We start from the raw sequence: 18,051 nt of genomic DNA, 5'->3' as shown, positions 1-18,051 counted from the left end.
AACTGAATTTGTGTTAAAGAGTATTTTGATCTCTACCTTACCTGCCTTAAAGGGTTCTGACTTTTGATTTATATCACAGTTCCCAGAGTCCAAAGCCATGATAGCCTTTTCCACCAGCAGAGTACACGACAGTTAAAGGTCCTGTGCTTTGGCCTGTGCAATGCTCCAGTTATCTTTGAACGGCGGATTGGACGGGGTCGTTGCGGACTTCACCAAGCAAGAGTGTCTGGTGTACCTTGATGATATTCTAGCTAGGAGGGCTGCTGGCTATAACCTATATATTCCACCATGAATTTACACTGTAAATGGATTCTTTATACCCTAGTGAGTAATTCTCGAATGCCATGTTCCGCGGCACTGTCTAGTTTTTTTTTGCATAGGCAATTTGCATAGGCCAAATTCAGGTATTGAGTAATTCACATTTTATGCTTTGATATTGTGGTTTAAAATATTTCGTTTTTAACCTATATAATTCTTCTATTTGCATTCATTAGAAAACGTATTAAAAATGTCCTATCTATACACGCTGAATATTGACATTGGCGATTTTATTCTGAAGGTTTCCTCATTACAATACGATGAGACGTCATCATCAGTGCTGCTGGCAGAATACTAGTGGCAGAATACCAGTACCGTTGCTATTGTTGGCAACCAGATAATTAGTCAGTTTGTTAACATGGATTTGTTTCAGAATGGAGAGGTTAGCTAGATGATTATAGTTGACATCTAAATCGCTAAATAAAATATATAATACATTTTATCTACATTTCAAACCAAATATAAAGATGGATTCTAAGTTAGCTAACGGTTTCCACGGTGTAGTAGTACACTACTGTAACTAGCTAACTCAACTGTTCTGCTTCTCTTTTTCGTTTTTGTATTATCTTGCTAGACTGCCTTTGACGCTGACGATGTGTTCGGTATCATCAAAGAGGTAATTTACAAGAAAGTACGAGACATATACTGCAATGAAATCTGATTTCAGGTTGTTTTGCCCCGTTGCTAAGGATATCTGATAGTGACCAAGAGACAACAATGACGGGCTTTGATGACAACGCAAATGTGGTATTCCTGCTGCAAATTCAGGAAGTTGTCTGATTTGTATTTTTTAGTCAGTGGAAGGAACCATGGGAGGAAACATTTTCCAACAGAATAGAGTGGACCAATGGACCTCGAATGTCGTGGAGCTGTGCCTGAGTCAACTTAGCAAGTTGGGCAAGCCTTTCAAGTACATCGGTATGTACAATACCTGTAGTTAAACCAATCAAAGTGAAGATTTGATTTTGTTATATCAGGTGATACAGTACATACTTCGCTTATATAGAGATTAATATACATATAGATAGATAGATATAGATTAATATATATACAGGTGCTGGTCATAAAATTAGAATATCATAAAAAAATTGATTTCTTTCAGTAATTCCATTCAAAAAGTGAAACTTGTGTAGTATGTTCATTCATTACACAGACTGATATATTTCAAATGTTTATTTCTTTTAATTTTGATGATTATAACAGACAACTAATGAAAATCCCAAATTCAGTATCTCTGAAAATTTGAATATTACTTAAGACCAATACAAAAAAATGATTTTTAGAAATGTTGGCCAACTGAAAAGTATGAACATGAAAGGTATGAGCATGTACAGCACTCAATACTTAGTTGGGGCTCCTTTTGCCTGAATTACTGCAGCAATGCGGCGTGGCATGGAGTCGATCAGTCTGTGGCACTGCTCAGGTGTTATGAGAGCCCAGGTTGCTCTGATAGTGGCCTTCAGCTCTTCTGCATTGTTGGGTCTGGCATAATGCATCTTCCTCTTCACAATACCCCTTAGATTTTCTATAGGGTTAAGGTCAGGCGAGTATGCTGGCCAAGTAAGAACAGGGATACCATGGTCCTTAAACCAGGTACTGGTAGCTTTGGCACTGTGTGCAGGTGCCAAGTCCTGTTGGAAAATGAAATCTGCATCTCCATAAAGTTGTTCAGCAGCAGGAAGCATGAAGTGCTCTAAAACTTCCTGGTAGACGGCTGCGTTGACCTTGGACCTCAGAAAACACAGTGGACCAACACCAGCAGATGACATGGCACCCCAGACCATCACTGACTGTGGAAACTTTACACTGGACTTCAAGCAACGTGGATTCTGTGCCTCTCCTCTCTTCCAAAGGAAATGCAAAATGTACTTTCATCAGAGAACATAACTCAGCAGCAGTCCAGTCCTTTTTGTCTTTAGCCCAGGCGAGACGCTTCTGATGCTGTGTCTTGTTCAAGAGTGGCTTGACACAAGGAATGCGACAGCTGAAACCCATGTCTTGCATATGTCTGTGCGTGGTGGTTCTTGAAGCTGCAGTCCACTCTTTGTGAATCTCCCCCACATTTTTGAATGGGTTTTGTTTCACAATCCTCTCCAGGGTGCGGTTATCCCTATTGCTTGTACACTTTTTTCTACCACATCTTTTCCTTCCCTTCGCCTCTCTATTAATGTGCTTGGACACAGAGCTCTGTGAACAGCCAGCCTCTTTAGCTATGATCTTTTGTGTCTTGCCCTCCTTGTGCAAGGTGTCAATGGTCATCTTTTGGACAGCTGTCAAGTCAGCAGTCTTCCCCAGGATTGTGTTGCCTACAGAACTAGACTTAGAGACCATTTAAAGGCCTTTGCAGGTGTTTTGGGTTAATTAGCTGATTCGAGTGTGGCACCAGGTGTCTTCAATATTGAACCTTTTCACAATATTCAAATTTTCTGAGATACTGAATTTGGGGTTTTCATTAGTTGTCAGTTATAATCATCAAAATTAAAAGAAATAAACATTAGAAATATATCAGTCTGTGTGGAATGAATGTATACATTATACAAGTTTCAGTTTTTGAATGGAAATACTGAAATAAAACTTTTTGATGATATTCTAATTATATGACCAGCACCTGTATATAGTTTGATGAATACCCAGTAGAGAACTGATGCTCTGGCTGGATGGTGATGCTGCAGGAGAATGTGTATGCTAATAGGGCCGATTCGTGTGCTAATAACGTATGCTAATTCGGCTCTGGCTGTTAATGTTCGTTTGAAAGGCTTGGCGGTCCTAGTGTTAAAATACTGTGCCCTCCATAATTGTGTTGTGACAGTTAAGTAAAAATGTCTCTTTTGTTGTACACTGAAGGCATATGATCATACAATTAAAATATGAATGAGGCAAAAATACATACTGTCACCTTTTATTTGTGTCCATTTCAACTCCTGTATGTTTTGGATTTGGATGCTAAAAGAGGAATTCAATCAAACTGTTTGGAATGTCCTGAAAAAGAAAGAAACCACAAGTGTCTTCAACAGTCGATAACAACCAGGCTGGCGATGATAAACTTAATGACAGAAAAATTACCATGAAAAACATGACTAAAATAAGTGTCTGTTAAGTCATCAACAGCCTCCAGAATGCTGGGGGAAAGTTTCACAATCTACTCACAGAACACTGAAGAAATGTGTAATGTGAGTTACTGAGGAAGGGGATTATTTATCTGTCTCCTCTCCACAGTGACCTGCATTATCATGCAGAGGAACGGAGCAGGTTTACAGACGGCCAGCTCATGTTTCTGGGATGATACCACTGATGGTGAGAATCCTTAACACCGACATTCAAACTTTAAAACAACCAGATTCTATGAGAGTCTAGCAATGGAGTTTGTGTTACATTTTCCACTTAACTTTCTCTTCCAGGAAGCTGTACATTTAAGTGGGAGAATGAGTCCATGCACTGCATCGTCACTGTTTTTGGTCTGGCCATTTAAACCGACTGCTTTCGTTCAACAGTTTTCTACTGTGTTTTATTTTCATTTCATTTTATTTGTGTTTAAGGCCTGGCTTACCCCAAGGTTATTTTTACTAGTTCTGAAGACTTTTGTGAACCTTTTTGATGTTGGGATTTCTATTGACTTTTCAATAAATTTGTTTTCACTATATTATTTTGGGCAACCCTGTAGAAAGCATGTTGATGCCCAAATGTTAGTTAAGTTATTTTTATCCCTTCCTTAATTAGTGAAATTTGATATAAAATGATGACTACCTCATCTCAACAACCTTGAAGCATTCACATGTTGACATTCACATCATCCCTGATTACTGATTATTCAACAATAAGTATTTGCTGACGTGCTGGGTGAGCACCAAGGGACATCTCATTCAATCTGGACTGCTGTGAGACAATTTGTGCTGTGCTCTCTTCTGGTCCTCCGGGCACAGTTGCTAACGAGTACTAACCTGTTGACAACTTTATTAATAAACTATTGAGGAAATACTTTTAGTACCCTAAAATATAACAGCTGTGTATGAAAAGCGTGGTGATTTACAAATTATTCTAATTATATGCATGGAAATACCCTCAAATGAATGCCAGATTTGTGTTTTAACATGGTGCCAAATTCAAGGGACAGTGTTTATCATTACAATTCAAGAACAGCCTGTGCAAAGATTATGTAGAATGACACAATATGTAATAAGACAATTGCCAGAGACATGCGCGTCTCACAATAGATGAGAATAGATTGCCAATACATAAGTGCTTTATTTACATGATACAGTATTTACAAAGTGCTGCTCAGTCCTTGAAAATAGGGATGCTTTACTAATTTAGTCTAAAGAAACAGTCCCCACCACAAAATCATGTTTATTACTCAAACTTTAAAATAAATACTTCCCAAAAAAACATTGCTATGTAAAGAATCTCCATCACAAACATTCACATCCCCGAACAAGTGTTCTTTAAGACTTCGGTCAGTTTTGGAGGAGACCCCTGACCTTAAAAGTACAAAGTGAAAAAAAAGGCACAATCTTTATTTCAATACATTTCTAGAGAATCAGTATTTGATATTTTGTCTTTAAAAGAAACAGAGCTGTGTTCAGTTAGCATATGCATTCTGAAAAGGAACAGAAACAGTGATGTTCCGAGCAACCAGTTTGAAATAGGGGAGGGTTGGGATTGTGGGTATGACCAATTAAATACTGTCCGTCACTCATTTCTTCAAACCACATTGACCAAACTGTAAGTGTGCCTTAAAATAATGTTTGGTGCAAAAGTTCAGTTAATTACTAATTGTTCTGGAACGTAGCAATTGTTCAAGCAAACTGAATGCACCTCAGATCATCAATTTGGTTTAGACAGAAAACAACAATTTGTTAGTGATGTGCCTGTCTTCGAAACTTAACTGCATCAGGGTATTGAGTACAGAACTGAAATCAAAGTAAACAATGAGCAATAATGTTATTTGGTAATATTGCATAAATATGCTGTTAGAAATAATTAATTCAATGTTTCACAAGTCACATTTTACATTACAATCAAAATCTAAAGTATTAAAGGAAAATTTAATTGTTTTTTACCTGAATGAAGTCATGAAAAATTAATCGATTAGGTCTTTAACTTCATAAAACTCTAAAAAGAAAAGTTTCTTGGAGTATCCTTTACTTTTAAACTGTGGGGAAACTCCTATTAAGTTCTTCATGGAAAAAAGGCAAGGGTATTGTAAAGAACTACTCAAAGCACCATATGAACAACCTATCTACCCCAAAAGGTTATTACCATTTAAAAACTGGTTCTTGGAAAACTTATTGAGGTTCCCCACAGTTTGTGTGAAGAACCCCCAACCAACCCTCCAAGAACCTTTTCTTTTTGAGTGAAGAAACTTTAGCCACCCCTAACAAAAGAATCCATGGGAAAAGATATTTCCAAATCACATGAAATCAACATCACAAAACCACAACTTCCAAGCAGAGGAACCAACATGTTGAAAACAAGTAGAAAGGTAAAATTCCTCTAATTAATTGCTTCAGGAATGTGAAAACTAGGAAACAAAAACCTGTAAACTGTAAGTAATAACAATACGGTATCAAGTGCCATAATTGTTCAGCAAAAAAAATAAAAAATTCTGACACTAGGAGTGCAATCATATTTTCTTCACAAAGGAATGGATTGGCAAAGAAAGGATTGGTACAACTGATACCTACAACTTCTCCAGTTCAGCCTTTCACTACTAGGTAAAACAAATCAGAGGGTTGTTGGGTAATTATTCCTCACAGCTATGGGTATTAGTATGTTGAATGATGCGTGCATGTGCAAGATGCATGTGTCTGGTTCGTACTCTGGATGTAAAAAAAACTAAACAAAAATAGTAAATTCTGTCTGTCCACTGCTTTTACAACCATTCAAACAAACCCCAAAAAATTGAAAAATATGCTGTAGTGGTTTATCATTAATAAAAATTACATTCTATTTCTGTATAAATAAATCCTATGATCAATATTGGCACACTTCCCTTTTACTTTTCACCCTTACATGAAGAAATGTTTCAGAACAGAATCATTGTTTTGATGTGGCTATTTGAAATCCCTCTAATGTGCTCAGTGAGTTAAAGTATGAAATGACAAAAACAAAAATGTCTGCCCACACCTGCATACCTTTCATTTGTTTCAATTTACATTCAGAATATGCAATTTCAGTTTTTCTGTTTAAAAATATATTTATGCACAGTTACAGTATGATTCTATTTGCATTATTAATGCAAACGTTCCTTATTTACAAATGGTGCTTAACTCAGTGTATATTCTATCCAATGATTCCACCTAGATCACAGGGCAGTGAGTGACACTACTTCGGTTAAGGTTCAGTCGCTCTCGCTCTCCCCCTGGTACTTGGCTGTTGCTTTGATGGCCCGGCCATTTTGCAATGGCATCTCTTCATAGTCACTCCTTTACAGAAGAAAAATAAATCTATTAATCTGACTAGAAAAACTTTCAAAAGCCATTCGAAGCAGACATTTACGGAAATGTATTGCTAGGTTGGATTTTATCTGGCAATAGGGAACCCTAAAGCTTTACCAAAAAAAGGCAATGAGAAACGATTAATTAACATGACCACGAACCCATATATGACTTCATCATCCGAGTCATTGAGCATGGAGAATGCAGGATTATCCTTCAACTGGGAGTCTGATGCAGAAAATAATAACTGGTTACTTATTACCATGTCAATTTTACCTTATTATTGCATGTTTACTGCTGTTGTCATTTATTTTTTATTGAAGGATTACTTACCATAGAGGGCATTTCTTGAGGGTGAATACACAAATGCTAACGTGTACAAATAAAAGTTGAGTAATCCATAGAAAGATAAAAATTCAGCTGGTATGTCTGGAGTTAAGGAGTTGCCAACAAGTTAATGTCATCTGAGGCACACGGAATGGTCAATAACATTTTAAACACTCAACTACTGAAATCAGCATTTAATATAGAAGAGAAGACACCGGCAAGATTAATTAAAAAGGATATAGTTCTGGTAATGGGTTGACAACTCAGCCACAAAGTTGTCTTGCAAAGCCTTGGAGCCAAACCTCAGGTAAAGTATCACCATACTATAGAGAGGTTCAGATCATACAATATTATGAGGTTTCATTCAGTTTAGATACAATGACCAGCCTGAACAAAAGCCAACCAGGGGAAAACATGACCGAACCTTATTATCAGTACGACAAATGTCAGCGTGGTCAGAAACTTCAGCCGGAGATCTGAAGACCAGGACAAGACCAAATATCAATATATGAATATTAAGAGATATGAATAAAAGAGAAACTACATTAATGTGGATGTATCAGAGAGAAAGGGATCCACATACTTCTTGAGGCATCCTTGCTTACCTGTATAAGGCATGTTCTTGAGCTCAGAACAGGCTCGGACAATGAGGAAGATGAGATATAGGATGTACAGGGTCACTACCACCAGGAAGAAGATCTTCATGCCCTGGAAGCACAACATTCCCTTTCATCAACCTGATGAGCGTAATATCCTTTATGCCAAAAAAGTGTGCCATTTGATTTTTTTATGAACATATCACAGAAGCCAAATTTGTCACCTGGAAGTTGGCGATGTCTACTTTATACTGATAAGTAGGGTCCTTTAGTTCATTGACCCTGTGGATGTCAAGGAAATTGATGCTCATCAAAAAATATTCTCCAACCAAAGGCCATTAACCTAACAGTGTTCGTTCGCTTGAGTGCTTCAGACTTACGTTTGCCATATCCCCAAGGTCACTGCTGAGAGCCATAGGAAGCCAACAACCACCAGCTTGGGCAAGTAAAATGTCAGGCACTTCCTCTCACCCTAACACAGGAAACAGAAAGAGGACAAAACAAACAGTACATTTTAATGTAATTATTAGTAGGGGTGCAACGGTGCATCTAACCCACGGTACAGTACATTTCAATGTAATTATTAGTAGTGGTGCAACGGTGCATCTAACCCACGATACAGTACATTTTAATTTAATTATTAATAGGGGTGCAACTGTGCATCTAACCCACGGTACAGTACATTTTAATTATTAATAGGGGTGCAACGGTGCATCTAACCCACGATACAGTACATTTTAATTTAATTATTAGTAGGGGTGCAACAGTGCATCTAACCCACGGTACAGTACATTTTAATGTAATTATTAGTAGGGGTTCAACGTTGCATCTAACCCACGGTACAGTACATTTCAATGTAATTATTAGTAGGGGTGCAACGGTGCATCTAACCCACGGTACAGTACATTTTAATTTAATTATTAATAGGGGTGCAACGGTGCATCTAACCCACGATACAGTACATTTTAATTTAATTATTAGTAGGGGTGCAACGGTGCATCTAACCCACGGTACAGTACATATTAATGTAATTATTAGTAGGGGTGCAACGGTGCATCTAACCCACGGTACAGTACATTTTAATGTAATTATTAGTAGGGGTGCAACGGTGCATCTAACCCACGGTACAGTACATTTTAATGTAATTATTAATAGGGGTGCAACGGTGCATCTAACCCACGGTACAGTACATTTTAATGTAATTATTAATAGGGGTGCAACGGTGCATCTAACCCACGGTACAGTACATTTTAATGTAATTATTAATAGGGGTGCAACGGTGCATCTAACCCACGGTACAGTACATTTTAATGTAATTATTAATAGGGGTGCAACAGTGCATCTAACCCACGTTACAGTACATTTTAATTATTAATAGGGGTGCAACGGTGCATCTAACCCACGGTACAGTACATTTTAATGTAATTATTAATAGGGGTGCAACGGTGCATCTAACCCACGGTACAGTACATTTTAATGTAATTATTAGTAGGGGTGCAACGGTGCATCTAACCCACGGTACAGTACATTTTAATGTAATTATTAATAGGGGTGCAACAGTGCATCTAACCCACGGTACAGTACATTTTAATGTAATTATTAATAGGGGTGCAACAGTGCATCTAACCCACGGTACAGTACATTTTAATTATTAATAGGGGTGCAACGGTGCATCTAACCCACGATACAGTACATTTTAATTTAATTATTAGTAGGGGTGCAACGGTGCATCTAACCCACGGTACAGTACATTTTAATGTAATTATTAGTAGGGGTGCAACGGTGCATCTAACCCACGGTACAGTACATTTCAATGTAATTATTAGTAGGGGTGCAACGGTGCATCTAACCCACGGTACAGTACATTTTAATTTAATTATTAATAGGGGTGCAACGGTGCATCTAACCCACGGTACAGTACATTTTAATTATTAATAGGGGTGCAACGGTGCATCTAACCCACGATACAGTACATTTTAATTTAATTATTAGTAGGGGTGCAACGGTGCATCTAACCCACGGTACAGTACATATTAATGTAATTATTAGTAGGGGTGCAACGGTGCATCTAACCCACGGTACAGTACATTTTAATGTAATTATTAGTAGGGGTGCAACGGTGCATCTAACCCACGGTACAGTACATTTTAATGTAATTATTAGTAGGGGTGCAACGGTGCATCTAACCCACGGTACAGTACATTTTAATGTAATTATTAATAGGGGAGCAACGGTGCATCTAACCCACGGTACAGTACATTTTAATGTAATTATTAATAGGGGTGCAACGGTGCATCTAACCCACGGTACAGTACATTTTAATGTAATTATTAATAGGGGTGCAACGGTGCATCTAACCCACGGTACAGTACATTTGAATGTAATTATTAATAGGGGTGCAACAGTGCATCTAGCCCACGGTACAGTACATTTTAATGTAATTATTAATAGGGGTGCAACAGTGCATCTAACCCACGGTACAGTACATTTTAATGTAATTATTAATAGGGGTGCAACGGTGCATCTAACCCACGGTACAGTACATTTCAATGTAATTATTAATAGGGGTGCAACGGTGCATCTAACCCACGGTACAGTACATTTTAATGTAATTATTAATAGGGGTGCAACAGTGCATCTAACCCACAGTACAGTACATTTCAATGTAATTATTAATAGGGGTGCAACAGTGCATCTAACCCACGGTACAGTACATTTCAATGTAATTATTAGTAGGGGTGCAACGGTGCATCTAACCCACGGTACAGTACATTTTACGGCTTCAGGGTCACGGTTCGGTACAGAGCAAACAGACATTGAAGATCAGTTTTTAGTTGATTTGGCAAAAAATGCAACACAAATCAAGGGGAAATGTATAACGCCTGATGAGAATGCATAATGCCAAAATCTAAAATAAAGTGCAATGTGTATACATGGCACAAAGGCCGTTTTACAATATAGTGTGGGTACTACCTGTTTGCTGAAACAGGTAGGAGGTGGGCATTCATAATGTGGCTCAAGACTATGTGGTGCCAAATCCCTCCATTCTCAAACACAGAGGTATGAGCACATATATGAGGCGGCATACACACCCATTGTTCTTGTCATATATGGTGTGATGTTGGCATAGATATGTCAACATGTGTTAGAAGCTGTGTAGGGGTACTTTCATCAAGCTCTGGTGACAGACAGTTTATGTTTTATCAACACCTGTCTGACTGTCACTCGTTTAGTCTACTGAAAAGCCAAAATTCTGCTGAACAGGAGATTATAACGAAGATGAAGGATTCTACAATGTTGGTTTATCAATACCACCACCCGTCATTGTTGAACTAGCTGTTTTACAACAAGCTCTGGTTTAAACATAACTTTTTTCAGCTTAATTTGATTTATTCAACAGGTTTCAACACAGCACAGCTAGCTATTCGTTTTGAGAATACATTTATTAATTCAGGTACTTGTCAACTGATTTAGTTAGCGTTACAGTCAGTTGGTCGTGACAGAGGTTGGATCTACCTGAACCCGGATGCCGTGGTAGACGCAGAGCCAGAAGAGCAGAAGCGAACACAGGAAGAGGGCCTGGAAGAATGCATCCAGAGTACCCGGAAACCAGCTGTTCACCAGGAATGAGAGCGGGAAAAACGGATCTGAAACAAACACCCCTACCATCAAAACAGATGAAAGAACAAGACCTACAGACTGTTTGGGAAATACTCAATTCCTAACATCAAGGTTAGGCCATCAGATGGGTAAATTAAACAGGTTCCTTCATTTTAGTATACCTATTGAAATGGGGCAAAGTGGATGGCACAAAATTCATACCAGTGGGATATGGTATCTAATAAACTGGATGGTTTGAATTCTGAATGCTGATTTGCTGATACCATGGTATATGTAAGAAAGGAAAGGACAGCCCGTGGGGGTTTGGTATATGGCCAATATAACATGACTAAGAGCTAGTTGTGCTCAGTGCCGTGGCCTATCGGCAATACATTATTACACCCCCACATTACCTTATTGGTCTTATAAACTGGTTACCAAGGGAACTGGAGCAGTAAAGGGATCTGATGGTGTCATATATTAAACTGATATGATACAAAGACAATCAGCCGATCAGCATTCAGGATTATAAGCACCCAGTTTATAAGAAACCGTACACCACAGGTATGACGAAACATCACTTGTTACTGATCTAATTGCATTGGTAATTATAATTACAATAAGGTTTCTCAGGGGTTTGTGGTATGTTTCCAATGTACTACAGCTAAGCTCCTTGTGCAGGCACATTGTTTATTGGCCATATAGCACACTCCCTGCTACCTTATTGCTCAGATATACCATAGCTTTCATCCAATAAGCATCCACGACCCAAACTAGGGACTCACCATTATAAAGCAGCAAGAGAGGCAGCAAAATTGACATCCACTTCTGCTCAATACCCCAATCCCTCATGGAGAACTTCCTCAGAGAGTGAGCAAACATGCACTGCAACACATGACAGCAAAAATGTACACATAGGAAAAAGAAATGCCCTACAGAAATAGGCATACTTGTTCATTTCAGGGCATTGACTCTACTGAGATCCTACCGTCACCACGAAGGTTAACACCACAAAGACGAAGCGGAACCAAATCTCCACCTGAGAGAATGAGGGATTATACATCTTCCACTGTAAAGAAGAGATGGAGAGAGAACAACAGTAAAGTGCAGTTCAAAGCCTCTCTGTGGTCTCGAAAGTATGTACTGCTGACAGCTGCTGCTGCTCACCATGAAATTTACGTTGACCTCATAGGTGATGTTCTCCAGTCCTTTGAAGGTTACATTGACTTGGTACAGTGTGTAGTTTAGATAACCCAGGTGCACCACAATAATCTCATCACACTTCTGTAATGGGAAAAAGCAGAATGGACCTCTGGTTGAAATATGTAGTTTTTGAAATGTTTAGTTCATTGCCTTTGTTGGTCGCTAAATGGCTGACTGAGAAACTGGTTGATGGATCAAGGAATGGATAGAATTATGTACTGACAGCTACTCACATTGCCACAGTGCAGTGTTCGGGATTTCTGGTGCACATTGTTTCTCACGTGCATGACGCTGGCATCCTGCAACACTCCCTTCAGCTCTACGTTGATCTCAAAGAACTGCCTAAAATCCACCACTGAAAAGCAGAATCACAACAACCTAAGGTCAGGCAGGTTAAACACAATTTAAAATATAAATATATACTCTTTCCGGCATGTTATGCTACATTTGACAGGAAAGTGGGAAAAGATAGAGAGGGCTCTCTGCTGAAAGAGCAGTGAGTGGGATCAGAACCCAGGCTTTAGCAGCAGGTGTGCACCAGAGACAGTGGTAGGACCGCTGGACCACTCTAAGCAAAAAAAGAGAACTCACCATTACTGTGCTCCACTTGCATCACACAGGTAAGCCACAGCTGTTGGTTGTAAGTGGAGAGGGGCGGGGACTTCAGGATGAAGGGCCCAGTCTGAAACAGTGTTAAAAAATGTACTCAGAACATCACAATGCCACAGATCATGTGACGCGGTGTCCAAGAATGAGACTGGAGTTGTGATTTTGGACGGTTTACATTTTACTCCCATTCACGGCCCCGGTCTTACAAAGATGCTGTTAAGTGTTTGAAAACTGAAAAAGCCATTACTGATTTAAAGCAAACAGCTTAAGTACATTCAACATGATTCTGGCATGATTTACGCAGCTGCGCCAGGCTTGGTTCCGACCTCATTTGGCCTTTCAATCATTCAGAATTTCTCAGGGTTGTAAATTCACGTGTCAGATGCTACCCAGAGAGATTTTGGTCCACACAGTCACAATCACACAGTTGCTGCAGATTGGACAGCAGTAGACACGGGCTGACAAATAGTGCATTCCCTATAACCTATATGTGCCTGTTTTTAGCCCACCTTTTGGCTTGCATGATTCTTACTAATCTCCTTTGATTTCTCTTCTCAACATACTATTTGCACCCACAGGACAGGGGCTCACTTTGATGCCAGTCTTCCTGCTTTATATAGCCTCTCTCTAAGAGCGATACATTTTCCATGGGGGGGGGGGTAATAAATAATAACCCGCCACAGAGTGCATTTATTCCTTTGCTTTGGTTTTCTTACCTTTATGTCATGATTTTTAGCCAGCAGTTTATCTCCACTGTATTTAGTCTCTGAAAGGATTTTGGGACCTGCAGAATAATGGGGTGAGCAACATTCAGCAACATCATTCTGCACACCTTCATGGCTACATGAGCATTAGCTGGAGAATTGAAGGAGGCATGCATAACTAATTTACCAAGCTGCCTTTCTGATTTACTGACTTCCAGAAATGATGAGGCACTGCATGTTTACTGAGAGGGTGCAAATTGATACACAATATGAAAACGACCTACCTGCTATACCAATAAAGACTGTGAGGCTAAAGCAGATCAAGAACACCACAAAAACCAAAACAAAGTGTCTTTTGGAGAGTGTGTAGAGCCGCATAGGGGCAAGCCTGAAATTGAGACAGAGGCAATAATGTTACCTACAATTAGTACAGCCAAAGACACAAACACACAGCCACACCACTATGTGATAGATAATGTTTGATATTTCTTTCTGACCTTATATCATCAATACATTGTTATAATCACATCAGTAAGATAATGCAACTCAGTAATTAGAGTAGGTTGGTTAGTTTTCCAGCTACACTACAGTACTGTCTGAAGCATGCCATCTGTTGTCTAGAGTGAGGCTGGAGGCCAGCTTTTTATACTACTATTTAACATTAGCTTCTGGTAACGTTAAGAAATAGTAATATTTTATATACTGTAGTATTAATGAAATGCTAACACACACCGGTACAAGAATGTAAGACATACAAAAAATAACAGAATTCCAAGTAGCTAACGTTAGGTACAGTAGCTAGCGTAGCAAGTTAGGTGTGTGCCTCTGTCGACAAGATACCACACAATTGGTAGAAAAGCAACGTTTCGATATTAAAACATAACATCTGAAGTGGCAATCATAAAACGAATTTGTATGTAGTCTTAAAACCATGAACTTACACATCCATTTCGTAAGATTCTCACTCGAGAAGTGAGTTTAAAAAAAAAATATTCAGGTAAAACGCACATCCGTATACATCAGTCAATGCGACAAACGAAATGCTACGTCACTCACTAGATGGGGCGTGCCTGAAGCCACGTGGGAAGCCGGGAGTAGGGAGGGGGTATATCAAGGCAACGACTGACAAAACTTAGATTTTGGATAACAACGCACACCGGACATTCAAACTGGCTGACCAACACTTGTTGCCTCCACCGAATCAATAATCATGACGTCAACAACACTGCCATAATGTGTTCCAAAGATATTAACATGATAAAATGTATTTCCTTTCAATAATGATTTAGTTGTATTTTGTTCTCAGCAAAAAGAAAACAGTTGCAATGAAAAAGATGGCTTAGGAACACATTATTTTTAAAGTAAAATCACATAAAACCGAAGAACAAAAAGATAAACCCCATGTCTAACCTACATAATATGGGACCTGCCCAAAGAACCAACTTAGTTATACCACATGCGCCATGTTGTGGATGATACACGAATGCAGCTGCACATATATGCTGAGTACTCCGGCCTATTCTGAGTAGGCTATAGTGTTAATAGACATTGAATAAGGTCATAAAATCATCCCATACATACCTGAAATAAAACATTGAATGCACACAATATTGCTCGCAAATGCTTCTGCAGCATGCAATGATCCATATATATTTCCTGGATACAGCCATTGTGTTATAATGGTGCTGGCCTTAAATTACCTGTAAAACCGGTCTTCGCGGTAAGGTGTCAAATCTTCCTTTAATTCGTTATAAGCCTCCTGTATTTTCTTACAGAAATATTTTAGATCGCTGAAGAGAGGGTTTTCAAAGCCGGAGTAGTCGGTGTCCATCGTACCGGTGTCTGTCAGATGCCAGAAAATGGCGATGGAAAAATAATCCGCTGCCTTTACAAAGCAACGTCGGTGTCTCTCTTTTGTATTCCCTCGTTTAATTGAAACTGCACACAAAGCTATTTCGTTTGTGCAGGTCTGAAGTAAAACACTAAAAACGTGGGGGCGGAAGCGCACATACAGAAATTCAGCAGTGTGAATCACGTGACAGAATTCAGCACCATGGATAGAGCCTTGACTGATTGATCGACCGACTTCTGCTTGACATCTGTATTTTTTGACGTAATACTAAGTTAACTAAATTGATTTAATGACACTTCTGTCCCCAAACCAGTTTGTTTTAGAGGAATACTGCTACTTGGAATTAAAATGTGAGTTTCATAACACAATGGCAAAAGATGATTGTTAAAGGGAGATCGGAATCATCTTTAATCGCATTAACATATATTCAAAATCGTACTTGGTATTATGGTGCTGCTAGTTTTAGGCAACATAAATTAGACAGAATAAAACTAAATCTATACAAAGTTGACAGTTTTTGAAATTGGGTGGTAGTGAGCATAAGAATGAGATATGAGTAAAGATAATATAATTATCTATTGCTGAGGGCCACAGGAAAGGGAAAGAAATTATTACAAGTGGCAGGATTTGCAGGTCATTATTTACCTATAATCTCCAACTGCCCTCGGCCTGGCAATTCTTTTTTTTTTTTTAAGAAGAGGGTGACTGGGGTGGGAGGGATTAGCAAGGACCTTACCTGCACACTTTATTGCCCTGGAAGGAGGGCAAGTGAGGTTTTTCTCAGCTATTGCAAGTTCTACATCCACTGGTGTGCTTCCTTTGTGATCACGGAGGTGGTCCTCCGCCCTGAGATGGAGAGAGATGATCCCAGTGGAATTTTAATGACTGCACCAGGCCAACAGCCAGTCGACCTCTTCACTGTACATACTAATCGCCACCTGTGAAAAGACCAACCAGAGTGTTATCATACTTGAATAGCTTGACCTATGCATTGTCTGAGGTACAGTTGGTTTAGAGTGGAGAAGGGGTGAAGTGTCCTGTTGATCAAGTTGCCTTTGTGAGTCAAATAAGTAGAATGACAGTTTTTTTGTTCAGCAGTACTGGTTCCACTACAAGAGATAACATTAGCTTTTTGTCCATAGGTAAAAATGCCACATTTTGGGGGGTATTTTTTATACAATAAACATTTTACTAAAAAAACACTCCAACTATTATTATACCTAACGTCATCAGTGTTCAGTTCACTGTGCCTCCCCCAGAACACCCCTTGCCATGCATCACACTTTAATACAGAATAGAGGACTCAGTGATGCAAACTGTTGAGGGGTGAAAAGGGTGACAATTTGAATGTACACTGTAACACATGGCAAATTGTGTCAGAAACTGAGCTTATTTAAAGGGTAATGTGCTTGTATCGGATACTGTCCGGATAAAGGGGTTTCTCAACAAGACCGAAAACTCAAGCCTTAAGAGAGGGACTGTTCATCACGCCACATCACTCCAGTACCTTATGGAAGGCCTTTCCTGTCTCAACGGCTGCTCCATTCTTGAGTGACAGCTAGCTCAATTTGCGGCATCAGCAGCTCGCTGTGGCATTTCTGGTCAGCAGGGGCCAGCTCATTTTGCGGCATTGGCAGCTCGCATTGGGCATTTTTAGTGGCACGTTGAGATGACACGGCATCTGCCCCTTAGCAGTGTCATTATTAGTGGCAGGGTGAGATGCCTCGGCATCTGCCCATGTTAGCAGTGGCATTTATAGTGGCAGGTTGAGATGCCACGGCATCTGCCCATGTTAGCAGTGGCATTTATAGTGGCAGGTTGAGATGCCACGGCATCTGCCCCGTTAGCAGTGGCATTTTTAGTGGCAAGGTGAGTTGCCATGGCATCTGCCCCGTTAGCAGTGGCATTTTTAGTGGCAAGGTGAGTTGCCATGGCATCTGCCCCGTTAGCAGTGGCATTTTTTTGTGTGGCAGGTTGAGATGCCAACGATTTTTCCTGAGATGCCACAGCATCTTTCGCCGTTTATATGGTGTTTCCGTTGGCAGCCTGAGATGCCACAAATTTACTTGACCGATTATAGCAGGGGTGTCAAACCGGTTCCACAGAGGGCCGAGTGTCTGCAGGTTTTTGGTTTTTCCTATAAATTGGTTCCCAGTTCAGACCTACACAACCAGGTGAGGGTAGAAACTAACCAATTAGTGACCTAATTAATCAATCAAGTACAAGGAGAGAGCAAAAACCTGCAGACACTCGGCCCTCCGTGGAACCGGTTTGACACCTCTGGATTATGGGGTAGAACGGTGGCAAACAAGGGCTGTGTCCAAAATCACCCACTACTCAACATATACAACCAAACCAGTAGCCTGTCGTACTGTAGAGGAAAGAGCATATCCGACTGCAACTGCTGG

General features: G+C 39.6%; 2 protein-coding genes across 3 annotated transcripts; one reads left to right on the top strand and one right to left on the bottom strand.

Annotated features, from left to right (window-relative positions):
- The first annotated feature begins 603 nt into the window (after positions 1-603).
- Positions 604-3,956, top strand: dynlt1 (dynein, light chain, Tctex-type 1). The gene is given in 5 exon segments (NM_001304241.1): positions 604-700; positions 893-934; positions 1,113-1,236; positions 3,535-3,612; positions 3,717-3,956. Coding segments are annotated over 5 exon segments (339 nt in total). The 5' UTR covers positions 604-676; the 3' UTR covers positions 3,788-3,956.
- Positions 3,957-4,540: 584 nt separating this feature from the next.
- Positions 4,541-15,778, bottom strand: tmem181 (transmembrane protein 181). 2 transcript variants are annotated; one of them, XM_010904637.4, is made up of 17 exons: positions 15,492-15,778; positions 14,076-14,179; positions 13,804-13,871; positions 13,070-13,160; positions 12,712-12,833; positions 12,443-12,559; positions 12,264-12,344; positions 12,061-12,160; positions 11,192-11,322; positions 8,056-8,147; positions 7,900-7,957; positions 7,685-7,787; positions 7,504-7,555; positions 7,320-7,402; positions 7,086-7,175; positions 6,914-6,980; positions 4,541-6,740 (listed from the first exon to the last, which is right to left on the bottom strand). In XM_010904637.4, the coding sequence occupies exons 1-17, from the start codon at positions 15,620-15,622 to the stop codon at positions 6,656-6,658; spliced, it is 1,575 nt and encodes a 524-aa protein (XP_010902939.2). In that variant the 5' UTR covers positions 15,623-15,778; the 3' UTR covers positions 4,541-6,655. The 2 variants fall into 2 exon arrangements, with proteins under 2 accessions (XP_010902939.2, XP_010902940.1); XM_010904638.4 differs by lacking the exon at positions 15,492-15,778 and adding an exon at positions 14,733-14,841.
- Between the last annotated feature and the right edge of the window lie 2,273 nt (positions 15,779-18,051).

Source organism: Esox lucius, chromosome 18, assembly GCF_011004845.1.
Source record: "Esox lucius isolate fEsoLuc1 chromosome 18, fEsoLuc1.pri, whole genome shotgun sequence".
NCBI classification, from domain to species: domain Eukaryota; kingdom Metazoa; phylum Chordata; class Actinopteri; order Esociformes; family Esocidae; genus Esox; species Esox lucius.
This window is presented reverse-complemented; position numbering and strand designations above follow the sequence as displayed.

Coding starts and splice junctions, on each gene's coding strand:
- tmem181 (XM_010904637.4), bottom strand. CDS start 15,622: ATGGACACCGACTACTCCGGCTTTGAAAACCCTCTCTTCAGCGATCTA. Junction 12,345..12,442: donor AGGTCAACGTAAATTTCATG/GTGAGCAGCAGC, acceptor TCTTCTTTACAG/TGGAAGATGTATAATCCCTC. Junction 11,323..12,060: donor TCTCTTGCTGCTTTATAATG/GTGAGTCCCTAG, acceptor TGTTTGTTTCAG/ATCCGTTTTTCCCGCTCTCA.